Consider the following 17409-nt stretch of genomic DNA (forward strand, 5'->3'; position numbering starts at 1 on the left):
GCGGGATTTTTCCTTACGTGTTTGCTGACTGGGTAGGGACCAATCTCAAGAATCCAGGGCCTGCACCTGGGAGATCATCACCTCAGAGAGTTTGCCATGGGGGCAGAGATGATTGGGAACTGTTTATTACTGAAGAATCACAAGTTGCAACATGTAATTATAAGTTATTTCAGATGCAGTCAACTTCAATAGCAGTAAGAAGGTGGCATTCTTATGACATTAAGTGTAGTATCAGTCAGAAAGTTGGGGGAGTGCCATTTGGTAACTTGAGTGGCAGAAAAGAGCAGTCGCCCAAATTGCTTGGGTTCACCAAATACCAAGACACAAGGTAAGGTTAGCAAACACCATGAAAGAGCATACTTCTTACCTCACTCTCAACCCCTAAAAGGACTTGGGGTATAAATTTTTGTTTTGTAGACCTATGTCCTTTGTTTGGGGAGAAATGTTAAGGATAATCTGAAAGGAAATATTAAAAGATAATTAAGGAAAAAGAGTATGTGCAATGATATTTCTTCATGTTTCCACTATTAACTCTTGCTATATATTTTTAGAAGTTTATTGTAGTATTTCTATAGTTTTTTTAAGAGAAAGCACTTCACATCATAAGTATATGCTCAAACTCAATACAAAGTGAGTAAATATATAGTCTATAACTCTTGTAATAATTATCCTGTTGATTTGAGCCAAGAGCCAAGGTACCTTTTTAAATGTAAAATTGAGGAATCCATGATGAAGGCATGGTCAGAAAAATCAAAGAGACCCTGGTGAGTCAACTTTGCAAAACTTAGAGAACACTCAGGGTAAAGGAAAAATGATTTTTAAGAGGTTAAAAGGTTATGTAGTGGGAAAGGAATTTGCAAACACAATTGTTCTAGTGAGGGAATCCTGAGTGGTGAACGGAAGGATGACCTGAGCACAGCTTTGTGTATTGTGGCTAGACGATGTCAGAGATCGTATAGAACTTTTTTAGGAAACCTTTATTCATTATTATTTTTTAAGGCAGGATCTTGTTCTTTTGCCTGGTCTAGGGGGCAGTGGCATCATAGCTCACTATAACCTCAAATTCCTAGGCTCAAGCTATCCTCTTGCCTCAGCCTCCCAAGTAGCCAGGATTATAGGCACCTGCCAAAATGCCCAGCTAATATTTTGTTTTTACCAGAGATGGGTCTCTCTATTGCCCAGGCTGGTTTCAAACTTCTGGTCTCAGGCAGTCCTCCTGCCTTGGGTCCCCAGAGTGCTAGAGTTACAGGTGTGAGCCATCACACCTGGTTTCACACCTGGTTTGGGAAACTTTTGATTAAGAAGTCTCAATTCATTGAGGACTAGGTATCAAATTATTCCTTTTTTCTCAGTGAATTATTGCCTCCTAGAGGCTCAGCTGGGAAATCCTGCTAAATCAAATCACTTTTAAAGGCAACTTGATCCGGTTCTGTCACTTTGCAATGACTTTAACTTGGGAAGGACAAATCAGTATTCGATGTTAGGTGCAAGTTATCCATCCCATCCCACATTTGACCTGAAGTGCCTTCCTTCCACACCTTCCTCTTCTCACTCTTTTTTCAGTGTAGGACCCTGAACCCCAGGCCTTCAGTGGAGGGTGTTGGCTTTGGGGCTGTCTTGCTGGTGCTGGGGCTTAAAGGTGGGAGTGGGGACCCGCCATCTTCCTGAGTCATCCAGTTCATCTGGACTCTCTTAGTGAGGAACTCACACTATCACTAGCCATCAGTTCTCTATGTGGAGTGAATGTCCACATGCCATTTCATGGGGCTTACATAGCAGACATTTAGAAGGCTCTGAGGGAACCTGCAGTGCTCCAATGTGGGGCACCCAGGCAGAACTCCATTTAACCCCCTTTCCAGTTAGCTTCCCTTGCCTAACAAATGAAACACAGCTCCAATGACATCAGGTCCACTTTTGAGATAAGAGGTAATCACCAGTCCTTAGGTTGGTAGGTGGAATTATCAGGCTCATTTGTCTTGTAGGAAAGGAGCATGACTTTGAGGGGAGGGTGAAGAGAGAGCACCGGTGTCAACTCAATACTCCCTCCATGAGATACTTTCTGCTTGCCCTTTGCCCTCTTCATTATTGACACTGACAAAGGCCAGAACCTGGTTTCTCTTCTTTTGCCTTTGAGGGTTTAAAGAACAGGACCCACTTTGAACTTGGCCTTGGAGTGTCTAACTCAACCTTTTTTAATTTTTTTCCTCAAGGCACTGTATTTGCAGTAATCTCATTTTGTTTTACAAAAGAGAGGAGAAGGCGGGACTTTATATCACCCTTTTAGTAGCAGTAAAAGTTTACTGTGTATTTGGAGGTAGTATTCTAACTCATTTAAAATTGAGAAAATTAGCGTGGCCTCTCGTGAAAGGCTCAGCTACATCTTGAACTTTACCTTGAAGTGAGAACAATGTAACCTAAAAATTTGTACCCCTATATTAATATAAAATTAAGATGAAAATAGAATCAAATTATAAAAAGAAAAAAAAGACAAACTCAGGAAATTATCCAGGGTCACAAAGCTAGTAAGTGACAGAACCAGAATTTAAATCTGAGTGGTCTGGCTGATGTCAAAGGGTGTGCCCCAACCTCTGCCTCTCAAGGCTCGTAAGTTGTAATTATGCCTGGTTGTGGGTTGTGGAAGCCAGATCTCGAGACCTTAGGCCAGGGGTCCTCAAACTTTTTAAACAGGGGGCCAATTCACTGTCCCTCAGACTGTTAGAGGGCCAGACTGCAGGCCCCAGGATGATTCATCTGCTAAGCAAGACAGGCAGTGGCGGCAAAAACACCTGTCGGGCCGGATAAATGTCCTAGGTGGACTGCATGTGGCCTGCGGGCCGTAGTTTGAGGATGCCTGCCTTAGGCTGTGGCTCATAGAGGAAAAACCTGGAAACACCCTTTTTACAATGAGAAGTCCAAGTGATAATGCTGTGGGGCCCCATTAAAGTTGTCATCAGCTATAAGGCAATAGCAGTCACTGACTCCAGGAATGCTAAGGTCCTGACAAATTTATTTCCTGTCTAAACAAGAAGCTCATTAAAACAAATTATAATTATTTTAGTATTTTAGCACACTATCCTCTGGTCTAATTAACCACAAAAGTGGTTGATTTTGCAAAGTATTAGATCATTTTGTGATCATTTAGCTGTTTTTTTTTCTAGTGCACCTAAAAGTGATCAACAGTAGATTTATTATTATTAGATAACCAAAGAAGTTTTTAAAAGGATCCTGATGGATTAGCGATAGATAAGAGCACAGTGGAAACAAACACATCACTTGTATTTACTGTTCATATTTTATGCTTTGCTAAACTTTGCAATCTAGAGTGAATCTCTCAGGATTCTAAAGCTATTTATTGGTAAGATAGTGGTGCACAAGGTTATATTTTGAGCAGTTAAAACTGTGTTGATTGCCTCTATTAAACAGCTAGATTTTCTCACATGAAATTTCAGTTCTGTCTCCCTCAGAGAGTGCGGTCCTCCCGGCGTGAAGGGTATCTGGAGTTCCTCCAGTTTGCTGGGTTACCAAGTAAGAACCTGCTGTGTCAGTAGCACCTGTGTGTAGCAGCGTGTTTTCCACTGTAAGTCGAGGACTCCACCTGGGTTGCTTATAGGATGCTAGAGTATCTGGAAGAATCCCGGGGGAAGAATATGAAGGAAAGAATAATGGTGAGTGGCTGGCAGCAGTGGCTCATGCCTGTAATCCCAGCACTTGGGAGGCCGAGGCGGGTGGATTGCCTGAGCTCACAGGTTTGAGACCAGCCTGAGCCAGAGTGAGAACTGGCCTCTAAACAAATAGCCAGGCATCGTGGCAGGCGCCTGTAGTTCCAGCTACTTGGGAGGCTGAGGTAAGAGAATCACTTAAGCCCAGGAGTTTGAGGTTGCTGTGAGCTGTGATGCAACAGCACTCTACCAAGGGTGACAAAGTGAGACTTGGTGTCAAGAGGAAAAAAGTAATAATAGTAACAGTGAGAAATAGGGATGACTTCCAGAGAGGCCTGGAAATTCCACTTCCCTCTTTTTATCTCCCCGGGCTTCCTCCCTTGGCTGATACTCCTTGATCTCTGCTCTCCCTCTTTTCTTCATCTGTTAAAATTAGAAGATATTCATCGTTTACATTTCTCTGGAAGGTAATGGTGGATTGTAGAGATTGTAACCTGTGAGGTCTGACTGACCTAGATTTTGTGTTTCAGTTGACACTTGCTGGCTATACTACGTTGGGTTGACTCAGTTAATCTTAGTTTCCTTGTGTATAAAATTAAGCAATTCACTGGGTGTAGAACTAAATGAGATGCTATATGTAAAGCATAGGTATTTTTTTCATATGTGTTATTCTTTGCTGATTAAATCGTCGCTTAACTAATAATGTAGCAAAAACAGTCATACCACATAAGACACTTTATTCACTCAGCTGAATTTACATTCCTGCTATCAAAAGGGAGACCCCAAAGGTTATGTTAATAAGCTGGTGGGGAATATGCTTCTGAGAGAAAATTTGCTTTATAATGAGAAGGACATTTAGGGCCAGTGAGCACAGTAGACCAGTTACACTAGGTCTACTGTGTTGTACCAGAGGGTCATTCTTATTTAACCCATTTATGATGGGCTGCTGGCTGGAGAGACAAGCAAAGCTGATTTTATGCTCTTCTTGTTTTGAAAAACCTTCAGATTAATATAGGGGTACATATGATTAAGTTACATAGTTTACTTGTATAAGGTTAAAGTCCAAGTTGTAGATTTACCTTTTACCCAGGAAGAATGCAACACACCCATGAAGTGTGTTCACTGGGCACTAGAATGTTTGTAGAAGCACAATGTACAATCACAAAAGAAGGGAAACAACCCAAGTGCCCTTCAACACATGAATGGATTAATAAACCGTGGCATATGTGTACTGTGGAATGGTGTTCAGCCATAAACAAAGATGGAGATTTTGTATCTTTTCTAATAGCCTGGATGGAATTGGAGACCTTTCTCCTAAGAATGGAAAAACAAACATCGTGTGTACTCAGTACTAAATTGGAACTAGTAAATTCTAATCATCTTCTTGAATTCTTAAAGCTAATGTTTTAGGTTTAAGAAGGTTTAGGAACCAGGGCTCTTACTGCAAAAATTTCTATCAGGACCTAGTCCAAAGTCTAAGAAGCCTTAGCATAGGTCTGGCTCCTTTCTGTAAATTGTCCCCAAATCCTTTGTATCCAGTCTGTATCCCTTCCCTCTCCATGGCCCCAACGTACGTACTTATGGCTTCTATACAAGTCTTTGCACCATAGTCCCCTGTAGTCTGGCACTGTAGATGGCATGACTGCATTGCCCATTTCATTTCTTTTGCTTGTTTCTGAAATTTCTAAGAGAGAAAACAGAGGGTCAGTGGACCGCTGGCTTTTGTGGAGGAATGTCTGTTGGTTTTGCCCCTTATGAGTCACCCGACTAACCCCATTCCTGGAGTGACTTTTCACCTTGGAGGCCCAGATCTGGATTGCTTTCATAATGAGACAAGGTGGGCAGTAGAGACTACCCTGAGTATTCTTGGCATTCCCCTAAAAGTTTATGCTCTTTATCCATAAAGACATAGTCAATTATTCTCCCCAAGTGAGGTGCACATCATTCCTTTGTGAAGAATGAAGAAAATAAAAGAAAATTAGGACTACCTCGAATGTCGGTATTGGAATAGAAAGGAGTCAAAGGAATAACGCTTCTGAGCCAGGAAACAAATCAGGTTTACAAAACTTAGAGTAGGCCATCAGATTTGACACTGTATAAAATATGTGACATGGATAAGTTTACCATTAGGCTGTCCCCAAGTTACAAATATTCAATTCACATACAACTTACACTTACAAATGGAGGCTAATCCAGTAAGTCCCTGAGTTACAAACATCTAAGTGACATATGACTTGCACTAACAGGAGCTAGTGCAGATAATAGGTAAATGTACCTATTTACACACACAAATTCAACTTAAAAACAAGTTTACAGAACCTATCTCATTCACATTCCAGGAACTGCCTGTAATCCGCATATGTGATCAAGCAATGGTGATTCATGAAATTATTTCAATGAATATTAAAACCAGATCCTAATTTTTATTTCTTCATAAAGTAATAGAGAAGCATTTGAGAATGGGAGAATTCATAGGTCTTGGGACATAGTTTCTGTGAATTTCAAGGAACTGCTTTTTCTTTCTTTTTAAATAGGAGTAATAGTTATACTTTTTTTTTTTTTTGAGACGGAGCCTCAAGCTATCCCCCTGGGTAGAGTGCCATGACATCCCGCTCACAGCAACCTCCAACTCCTGGGCTCAAGCGAGTCTCCTGCCTCAGCCTCCCAAGTAGCTGGGACTACAGGCACCCGCCACAACGCCAGGACATTTTTTTTTTGGTTGCAGCCATCATTGTTGTTTGGCGGGCCCGGGCTGGGGATACGAACCCGCCACCTTAGGTGTATGTGGCTGGCGACTTAGCCGCTTGAGCCACAGGCGCCAAGCCAGTAATAGTTATACTTAACGAGCATCTGCTGCGTTCAGGGCACACTCCTGGGTGCTCCTTCTCTATTATGACGGCTGGTTCTCACAAGTACAAGAAACAGACCGTAACCCTCTTTTTAAGATAAACTAAGACTCAGGAAGATAAATTATCTTGTCCAAAGTCACATAGTTTATATTTCCATGAGTAGCTCAAAGACATATTCAAAAGTATTGCAAAGGGAGCCTTATGCATTATTACCCACCAATTAAACAGTTACTCTGTATTTTCTCTTCCAAAGTAGAACAAGTATCATTTTTGCCTTCCATATTTTGACTTCAGTATATGAATGACTCTCGCCTATATACTTGATTCTACCAAGTTCTAACATCTGTCCTCTAATCACATTTAAGGTAATTATCTTAGAATGAGAAGATAACTGAGAATATTTATTTCTTAATTTTATTATTGGCATTTTTACATTTAGAAAAGAAATTGAAGTTGCTTCAAATTGAACGTAGGAAAGAAATAAGAAAATTAAGAATAAATAGGTAAATAAATCGTTTAAACTATACAGAGATTAAATACTGAAGTATACCAGTGAAGAGCTCATATGTATACTAGATTCTGAAATTATTCTCAGTTGTATGAAAACTAAAATAAGAACAATATGAGTTACAGTTGATACTGATTTTCCAACACCAACAAAAGCATGTAAGTTATCTGTAGATATTTTTCTGCAGCTATACATAACAGAAATTTTCACACACATATTCAAATGTGGCCCTTTAAACTGGTTGATTTCATTTGATACTGAGGTAGTATGGTCTAAACTCACTGTTTTCTGCACCTCTAACTGTGTAACCAATACACAAGCCAAATATAGGAGAATGGACACTAGTGTGCCAACAAAATTTTTGTAACTATCTCACTGAAGGAGAGAATTTAGCAATGTTGGATGCAGCAAATTCAGGCTCACATGGTTGTCATACAGATAACCTCGTCTATTAGTTAAAGCTTCTGTGGTTATGTAATTATTTTCCAAACTGGTACCCTTTTGAGAAGAAGACACCAACAGAGACTGTCCCAAGAAATTTGAGAGTATGGAAACTCCAAGTAAAAGTTGTCATTTGTTTCAGGCATCAGATACAAAAGCAGTTATTATGTCATTGTGACTGTTTAAGATCATACTAATACTTCTAGCCATGCAGGGCTCACTCACTTGGTGTATAGGTAGAATTACAGAGGTACTTACAAAATAAATCAGTATTTTTAAACAAAATAATTACAATAATCGCATGGATTTACAAGGAACTTATTTGACTTTCTTGAAATTGGATGCTAAATTGTTGGGAAACCCACTTAAAGAAAACACCTCCCCCCCCCCCAAAAAAAATAAAACCCTGATTGTATAAAAATTTATAAAGAGAAAAGACAACACAGTATCACTTTCTGATCGTTATTCCCAGAAGTCACCTTCCCTTTTGGAATATCTCATGCCTCACCTTTGAAACCCTCAGACTGGTTGGTCTCAGGGAGGTTCTGCAAAGATAGACCCTCTGCATGAATCTTCTTTTCAGAGTTGACTCCCATCTCTATCATTTAAACAAAATTTTATTAAAAGTGCTGAGACTGCAGATAAATAATACACAGAAAGTGAAAAGCGAAGTGAGTACCTAATTTACAAACTAGAGTTTACCTTTCTTCTTTTTGGACGCCCCGTAGGGTTGAGCTGCCTGCCAGGTTATCAGCACGTGTCCACCTGAGTGTCGGTTCCTCCCATGCTCTGCAGGTGCGTGTTCAGATGCTTCTGAGCCCCTAGAAATCCAGGCGGAGAAGGGAGGCCCAGAGGAAACTCTTCTGTCCTTTCTTCCTCCTTCAGACTCCTTTTCAAGGTTCTGGTTCCTCCCAAAGCTCTTTCTTGAATTATTGACAGAAGGGCTGTCATCTTATTTCTTGCCAAAGGCATTCCTAAATCTATGAGCATACCTAATAAAAAGCTTAATTTGAACATGAAAGATACAGAGTTTCAGGAAGATCATTTTGCTTCATGTAATCCTCAAAAGCAATGCCCTGGAGCTGAAAATGTTTGTTAAAGCAGGACCAGCTGACCTCTTTGTCTATATAATAAGTTTTGAAAATATTTGCCTTATTAAAACTAACTGTGGAAGAAGAATGGCTTCTTGGCTGAATGTTTAAAGGATTAAAACATGACTAGTAATTTAATTAGTTGTTTTAACATATTAATAGTGATGGCAGGAGGACTCTCCACTCATAACTACACATCAACCACCCTACTGTCTTCTTAACTTATTCCTAATTATAAATTCATAATTATTATTGGCAACACATGTAAAATACATATGTGATATGTAACTATGACATAGTTGAATTAGATGTTTTTTCATGCAAACTGTATATTTCATCATTTTATGTAACTGTGACATTTGAATACCTTCTAAATTATATTGGTTTAGACTTGTTAACTACTATGTATGAAAAGCTAATTTGTTGATTGGTTAAAACATAAGAAAGGATGTCTAAACCTATGATAATGCCAGTACCCAATTTGAGGCCTCATTAATTTATGCTGAAATGATTGTAAGGTACTTATTAGTGGCGGTTCTGTTGAAAACTGGCAGCCCATGGATTGAATTCTACTTTCAATCATCAATCAACAAATCTTCCTTTTGAATTCTTTGACATTTATACTAGAAAAGTGTACATCAAAATCTGGATTTGCAACTTTTCTGGGATAATTGAAATAGTTGGCAAAATTGGACCCACCGAGTTGTGTGTGGGCTAGAGCTGAGTGAGTCCTCAACAGGCTGCTTCAGTGTCTTCCCAGCCTTGAGAAGGGCGTGAGTTTGCAGCCCCTGATCTAGACGCCTATTATCCCAGTCCATCCTGCACTCTGCCAGCAGATTAAACTTCCCTGTGCACCCCGTAAACGTCCCCCTGCCTCCACCCACCACCAGGAACCTCCCACAGTTCTCACTGACTCTGACCTGGACTTGAAGACCTTCCTGTTCTGGCCTCTCACTATTTTTTTCTACCTTATTTTCTGCTCTCCACCAACTAAGTACCATTGCTCTGATCGTGGGGGCGGGGGGTACTTGTTACCAGATTACAGGGTACACACAACTTCTTCCCTGATACTCTTTATTGTCCCTCAAATGCCCTCCCATTCTTGTTCCTGTATAAATAGCAAAGCCATTTGTTAAGGTACAAATGAAAAATTATACCTCAATTTTGTCTTTCCAGAACAGCCAAGATGGTAGAGATTATCTCTTCTAGACTTAACACCAATTTGGCTAACTTTCAGTTACTAAATATATACTCATGGTAGGCCACTCCTCCAAAACCACACTTCACTGAGGGATTTGAAGTAACATAAATTGGTGTCTTTTCTACTCTGAGAAAAGGCCAATCCCTGTAGCTCTGGATGACTTAACCGTGCTGCATAATTACATTTATGCACATTCCCGTAAATGTGTTTATCAGAATGCAGGTATTTAGTGTGTGTGTGTGTGTATATATTCCTTTATTGAAGTGATGCGTGACCAAGGCTTACCTCTACTAAGGTAGACTCCAAATCCTGTTCCATTCACATTCTACAGCTACTTGGCATAATTGATTGTATCTATTGTTCACTCAATAAATACTTGTTGAATGAGAAAATTATCTTTTTTTCTGATACACTATATGAAGGTAACATCTTCTGAGTCACAGATGTTGATACTCATATTTGCATTTTAATTAGGTGGATAACAGATGCTTATATTTAAAATATTGATTTTTTGAGGGATGTGATTTTTAGAACTCCAGAGCTTTTTATATAATCAACTATTGGACCTTCATGTTTAATTTTTTTCATAATTACCACAGTAAACCTTGGTTCTTAAAAGTTCTTACCTACTGGCCTCACTTAGAAGGAATTATGGAATACTTGTGATATATCTTTATTGACATTATAATAATACCACCATGTATAAACTATAAGAAAATGTTACTTCAACACTACAATGTGATGTTAACTTTAGGTTAATATGATTAAATGTGAAGCTTGACTGGAAATATTGTGGCTCAGAGATTTTTAGTAAAATATTACAACAAAAAAATGGTAACATTCCTTTAGTTATACAGTTTGTAGGTTGGTCACTGCTCTTTATGAGTAATTCAGAAGCAGTTGGTCACTTTTAGAACATGTTGCAATGAAGTGGGGGCTGACCACCTCTTTGGGGTCCAGTGGCAGCCTGGTCTGTTCCGTCTCATGGTAAGCACGCACTCGGCTGCCGTGCCTGCCAAGCTCTCTAACTTCAGGTCCTCTTTAACTGTGCCTCTCCTATCTGTTGCTGTGGGTTAAATTATTTCCCCTACACAAAAATGTTGGTGTCCTAACCCCCTAGTACCTCAGCTTGGGACTTTATTTGGAAATAAAGCCCTTATAGAATAACCCTTAGTCCATTAGGACTTTTATAAAAGAGAGAATCTGGCCCCAGGGGCAGAGGTATACAGAAGGAAGATGATGTGGAGACTAGCGAGGTGAACGCTCTTTCAAGGCAGAGGGTGCAGGGATACATCTCCCAGCCAATCACACCTGCAGCCCCCCAAGCTAGGACGGTGGCAGGGAAAGTTCCTTCCTAGCACCTTCCAGGGCTGATTTCCAGCTTCTCGCTCCCATCACTGTGTGACAATAAATTCCTACTGCTTTAAGCTGTCTGGTTGTTTGCGCTTTGTTAAGGCAGCTCTAGGAAACCAATATATCTGTCTTCTGTTATTACCATTCCCTTCCTGGCAGTTCTTTTACCTCCCAAAGAAACTATTTCTCCTGGAATGTTTATCTCAGGGTCTGCTTAACTGAAACGTATTTTTCCAAATAGGTTTTGAGAGTCTTCAGAGGAAACATTGAACTTTTTGCTGTTTCTAACCCTTTGGAAGAAAAGTATGGATGGAAAGAAAGGGTGGGGAGAAGAGGAGGAGAGGAAAAGGCCAGGGGCATCTAAGTAGTTTGTTGTGTATAAACACAGATAAAGGGAAAAATAATCTAGACCAAACAAGTGGGACTTCTGCTTGGAAAAGACCAATTTATGGTTATGTCCCAAGCACGGAATTGTCATTAGCAGCTAGCTGTGTCATTACCTCTTGTCTCCCTTTACTACAGTGAAATACATTAGGAAAATAACAGAAAAAAACTGGAGTCCGGTAAAAATTTCTGGACATTTTGAAGTCTTCTTAGACACTATGTAAGTTTAAATGCTACTCATGGTAGACCACTCCTCCAAAACCACACTTCACTCAAAAAAGTGAGCTTAATTCTAGTAAAGAAAGACTGGGGACGAGAGGGAAAGTACAAACCTCGCTCCTCCCTGAGTGGGAGGAAGCTACAGCGGGAAAGATGGTATAATCTCAGAAAGGTGACCGCCCCAGGGCCTGTGACAAACCGGTCAACGTAAGGGGTTAGGCCTGCTGTACTGATACGCACGTGTGGTGCATGTCCACTCTATGAGCGTCGGGTCAACTGCAGGAGGTGGTCAGTGTAGGGAGGTGGTTCAGCGATGAAGGTTCTGATGTATTTACAAAGCCCCACCCGTCCTGGGGGAGGAAGTGTGAACTCCCCTCCGTTTCATTACTACCGTGTACTTAAGCCCAGCAGCTTCGCAGGGCAGAGAAAGCCCTCAGGGAAAGAAATGCAAGTGATGGGAGTTGGGAACTGTGGCCCACAGCGACGTAGAGGAAGGAGATATGGAACGGCCCCCAACCGCACCTGTGACTATGCCTGAACCGGCAGGTGAGAGCCACAGCGCAGCGGGGCGCAGCTTTGCACGGGGTGCACGTGCACTTTCTCCGCGAGGTTTGTAATGATTAGCCCGGGCTCGTTGCTCCAACCTCATTTCTGTATCAGTTTGTGATATTTCATCTGTATAAATGAGAATCAGTATCCATTTGCTACCACTGCCATAACATAATGTCTCGGACTGGGCAGCTTAAACAACAGGAATTTATTTTCTCACAGTTCCCGAAGCCACAGTCCAGGATCGAACCAGGGCTGGGTTAGGGTCTTCGGGGGCCTCGCTCGCTCCCTGGCTTGGGGCTCACTGTCTTTTCTCTGTGTCTTCCCTGTTATCTCTTCACTGTGTCCAAATCTCCTCCTCTTACAGGGAGTCCAGTCATACTGGGTTAGGGCCAACCCCAATGAGCTGGTTTTAAAGTAATTACCACTGAAAAAATCCTCTATCGAGATGTGGTTACATTCTGAGGTACTGGAGATTATGAATGTCTGAGGGGACGTGATACAACCTGTCAAACTCTGCCCCTCCCCCCCACTTACATTCACTCCATTATAACACCTCCAAAAATCTTAACCTACTTAAGCATGACTTCTAAGCCCCAAATCTCATTTAAATATCATCAGAATTGGGTATAGGTGAGAATCCAGGTATAATTCGTCCTATGGCAAAATTCCTACCCAGTCGTCTCTGCCCCCTGCCCTCCCCGGGCTCCAGTTTGGTTATCCTGAAGTTTTTCCTAGTTCCCTGAAGTTTCTCACTTCTGGACGGTTGGCAGCCTGGCCTCTCTTCCCAGGATACACTTTCTCATTTTCTTCTATGAGTTTTCCTCTTATCCCTTGTCATCCATCAAGCAGGTGTCCACACGGTGTTTCCTCCTGTGGGTCTCCCCCACATTTCCTCGGGGTCTTCTTTCTTGTTTGCTCCTTCAGGGACACCAATTCCTCGTGATGGTACACGGGACGCTCTATTTCAAGCAGACTGTTCAGTGTTCTTACAGGTCACTAGATGGGAACTAAGAGAGAAGGTGACAAGTTTGGGCTTGCCACCACTACAGTGCTAGAATAGTCCTAGGGATATAGTAAGAGGCTGGCAAATTAGCAAAGAAAACAGGGGAGCTAGAGGGAGAGATGGAGAGTGGAGCAAAGAAGGAGGGAGTGAGGGAGGGAGGAGAAGAAAGAGAGAGAGGAGGGGGGGAATGGAGGAGGAGAAGAGAAGAGAGAGGAGAGGAGAGGAGAGGAGAGCAGGAGGGAGAGGAGAACCAGAGAGAGAGGAAGAGAGAAAGGAAGGGAGGAGGAAGGAACAAATAAAGGGAATGGGTGAGCCCACTTGATAGGAAGTTGTGAAGACAAGGGCTGTGACGCTGTCTTCCCATCACAGCTGTGTGTCATCTTCATCAAGCAGTTTAACCTCACTGGGCTTCCTGACCTGCACTTTGTTTTTCATCTCTCTGTTGATGAAGCTTTTAAACTTTTTTTCAGCATTAAGAGTGGATTGAAGATAATACTAGGGAGGGCTGGGCTCTGGAGGACCACCTTGGAGTCTCTTGTATAAATACAAGAATGAGATTCTGTTTGAAAGAAAGTTAAAATGATGAATTCGATTTGGGGTTATGGTTTGGCTTATGCTGCTGTTTGTGCTAGGGTAGCCTCTGCAGACATGTGCTCGCTGTAACTTAGGCATGGTGAATGTCATCTAATACCACAGTCACCTCTTTTAAAAATATTGTTACTCATTTTCAGTATATAGGAGAAAGCAGTGGTTTGAAGGCATTTGAGGTCTTCTTGTTTAAAATATCTGTTTATAAAATATCTGTTTAGACTGTTAGTCTGAATTACGGTGATATGATTGGTTATTAATTATTATTGGGGAACCTGCCCTGTTGAGAGGTCCAGGGAAATCTGTGGACTAACCTTGAGCAGAAAAAGAGACTATCTGGGGCTGAGTAGGTCTTATACCAAACCAAGCCTAGGAGTGATGTGGTGCCTAATGGTACCCAACTCCTGCCAAGGCTCATCTCTCACAGGGGAATACCAACAAATTGGCAGAAGGAATTATTTTATGGGATGTTGAGTCACATCTACTGAAGACTTGTATGAAAGAATAAGGCTGCTAATTTTAATAACAGAAATTTAAAAAGTTTGTCCAAAAGATCCTTTTCAATATTAAAACATTAAAAATGAATAATGTCGATAATTTTACTTTGTAGAATTTTAAAAATCTTTTTGCTATCTTTCTTTCTCCTAGAGAAAAGGAGATAAAGAACACACCGAATCCTAAGTACATGTGAAAATAAGAGAAATAACTTTTATTAATCCCTTACTTACACCAGTGGTCCCCGACCTTCTTTTGGCACCAGGAAGACAATTTTTCCATGTATTGGAGGGTGAGGGTGGTGGGAAGGGGGGGCATTAGATGATTCTCATAAGGTCACAATGTAGATGCCTCAAATGCACAGATTAGTGAATGGCTGACACTCCTAGAGAATCTAATGCCACTGCTGATGTGATAGGAGGCAAAACTCAAGGGGTGATGCCAGCAATAGGGAGTGGCTGTAAGTACAGATGAAGCTTCACTGGAAGCTTTGCTGGCTGGCCACTGCTCACCTCCTGCTGTCCAGCTTAATTCTTAACAGGCCATGGATGGCACCAGTTAGTAGCCCAAGGGTTGGGGACCACAGCCTTATACTAAGCCAGTTACTTTATAACACTTTTTCCTTTATTATCTCAATTAATGCTGATAGTAACCCCTAGAAAGAAGATTCAGTTGCCATCTCCATTTTACAGGTGAACATTTCCATAAGAGACAGAAAGATTCTATGACTTGCTGTGGCTTATGTAGCAGTGAGTGCTGGGGTTCAGATTCACATTCAGGCTGTCGGAGTCCAGAAGCCAGACATGCTGTATTTATAGAAGCTGATAAATAATCAGCTGATGGATAGGAATCAGAAACGATGTTGAGAGAGAGACAATAGAACGAGAAGCTGCGGAAAGGGAATGGTGCATACTGATAATCCAACTGAAGTCAGACAATGCTGGGAACACAAGATGACACACAGCAACCAGCAGCTCTTCTACTCCATTCAGCTCATTCTCAGGGGTGGTTATTCTGTACGTTCAGGTGAAGACCAAGGAGAAACTCAGATCCCACTAAGGATTGACACGGCCTCCTTTCTTCAGCTACGTAGGTAAATTTGAGAGGCACACACTATGATAAATAATTCATTATTTTTTTACATATTTATAAATGTTAATGTTCCCTTTGAGTCTGTATCTAGCCAAGATAACATTTTTTTGCTTTGGTTTTCCTCGTTGCTTTCCAAGTTCTTCCTTAACAGATTGGACCTATTATGTATCTGTGATTTGATGCACTATCTCCTCGCATTTCACTGATTGTAACATTGGAATCTTTCTTTGTAGCTCATTCTGTATTACAGTTAATGTTCTGCTTGGATGTCGGTCAATAGCCACATTTTTTGTTTGCTATCATACATTTTTAGATTTTTTTCCTCTTGACTGTGCTTAGATATATTCCCTTAGCCAACCAGATACGAGTACAGCTACTTACAAAGAAACAATTCAGTTCTTCTCCTTTCGTTTTCTTTAAGATCATTCTTTTTGCTAAGATGCAACTTAGTTTCTCCAAACTTGTTTTCTTACCTATAAACTGAAGATGATAAAATAGTGTCCCCTATTTTGCCATACATAGAGAATACCAGAAATTGTAGCTAAATATTCCTTTATTTACAAAGTATTTATTACAAAACTTTAAGAAGAGGTAGCCAACATGTAGAAAATATTTTGTAAATATTTTTGTAAAATTTTGTAATGAATGTTTTGTAAATAAAAGGTACTTTTAGTTACAATTTCCCATTTTCCCTGTGTATGGCAACATTGGGACACCTGTCGTTCCTAGATCATAGAACAATGTGCACTTGACCAAGATTTACATGAGTATCTCTACCCCAAACCACTAAAACACTTTCCTGATGGCCAGATACTCGTAAATAGCTATTTAATCGATATCTTTATTTGGGTATGAAATAGGCATCTCAAACGAAACATATTATAGATCCCACAGGCTTCGGTCACCACACCCAGCTAATTTTTCTATATGGTAGACCCATAGTTGACTACATCCCTATATTGACCACCTCCTCAGATTGATCTAACAAACGCTTACCTTGACTTCTAATCTCTGTAATTTACCCAGATGCTGGGGTCTGAAATGTAGGATTCACTCGTGAATCTTCTATTTCATTCTCTGCCTCTGATATGTTCATGGGTTTCTTGGGCTCCCCATTCAAAATGAGTCCTGAATCTGTTCATTTGCAATACCTTCCTGTTGTTATCTAGTTTGAGCTGTGCCACCTTCCTCTTCACCAGGGCAATATGTATGTGTTCTCCCTGCCCCTGCCCTAGACTTGGTACAGATTTCCCGTGTCCCAGCAGCAGCAGAGTGATTCTGCGCATCTTTGTACCGGATCATGTCTCTCCACTGATTAAAATACGCCAGACAAGTTCCAATACACTGAGAATAAAATCCATGCTGTCATTGAAGATGTGACCCCACGGCACCTGGCTCCTGGTATTCAGCCTCTTCCCCCTGCTCTGGTGGATGCTGCCCCACTGATGTTGTTGCTCAGGTACACCAAGCTCGGTCCTGCCTCAGTACCTTTTCATTCCAGGTACACCAAGCTCAGTCCTGCCTCAGTACCTCTGCTCTCTCCAGGTACACCAAGCTTACTCCTGCCTCAGTACCTCTGCTCGCTCCAGGTACAACAAGCTCAGTCCTGCCTCTGTACCTCTGTTCTCTCCAGGTACACCAAGCTCAGTCCTGCCTCAGTACCTCTGCTCACTCAAGGTACACCACGCTCAGTCCCGCCTCAGTACCTCTGCTCACTCAAGGTACACCAAGCTCACTCCTGCCTCAGTACCTCTGTTCACTCCAGGTACACCAAGCTCAGTCCTCCTCAGTACCTCTGTTCGCTCCAGGTACACCAAGCTCACTCCTGCCTCAGTACCTCTGCTCTCTCCAGGTACATCAAGCTCACTCCTGCCCCAGTACCTCTGTTCGCTCCAGGTACACCACGCTCACTCCTGCCTCGGTACCTCTGCTCTCTCCAGGTACACCAAGCTCAGTCCTGCCTCAGTACCTCTG

General features: G+C 41.4%; 1 protein-coding gene across 1 annotated transcript in view; it reads left to right on the forward strand.

Moving 5' to 3' along the window:
* RIMS1 (regulating synaptic membrane exocytosis 1) overlaps positions 1 to 17409 on the forward strand; it is a 474428-nt gene that overhangs the window by 149947 nt on the left and 307072 nt on the right. The window contains 1 exon segment of the mRNA XM_023513140.1: positions 11067 to 11095. Coding sequence (XP_023368908.1) covers positions 11067 to 11095 — 29 coding nt within the window.

The sequence above is a fragment of the Otolemur garnettii genome, unplaced genomic scaffold (assembly GCF_000181295.1).
Source record: "Otolemur garnettii isolate 467f Iridium unplaced genomic scaffold, OtoGar3 scaffold00035, whole genome shotgun sequence".
Lineage (NCBI taxonomy): Eukaryota > Metazoa > Chordata > Mammalia > Primates > Galagidae > Otolemur > Otolemur garnettii.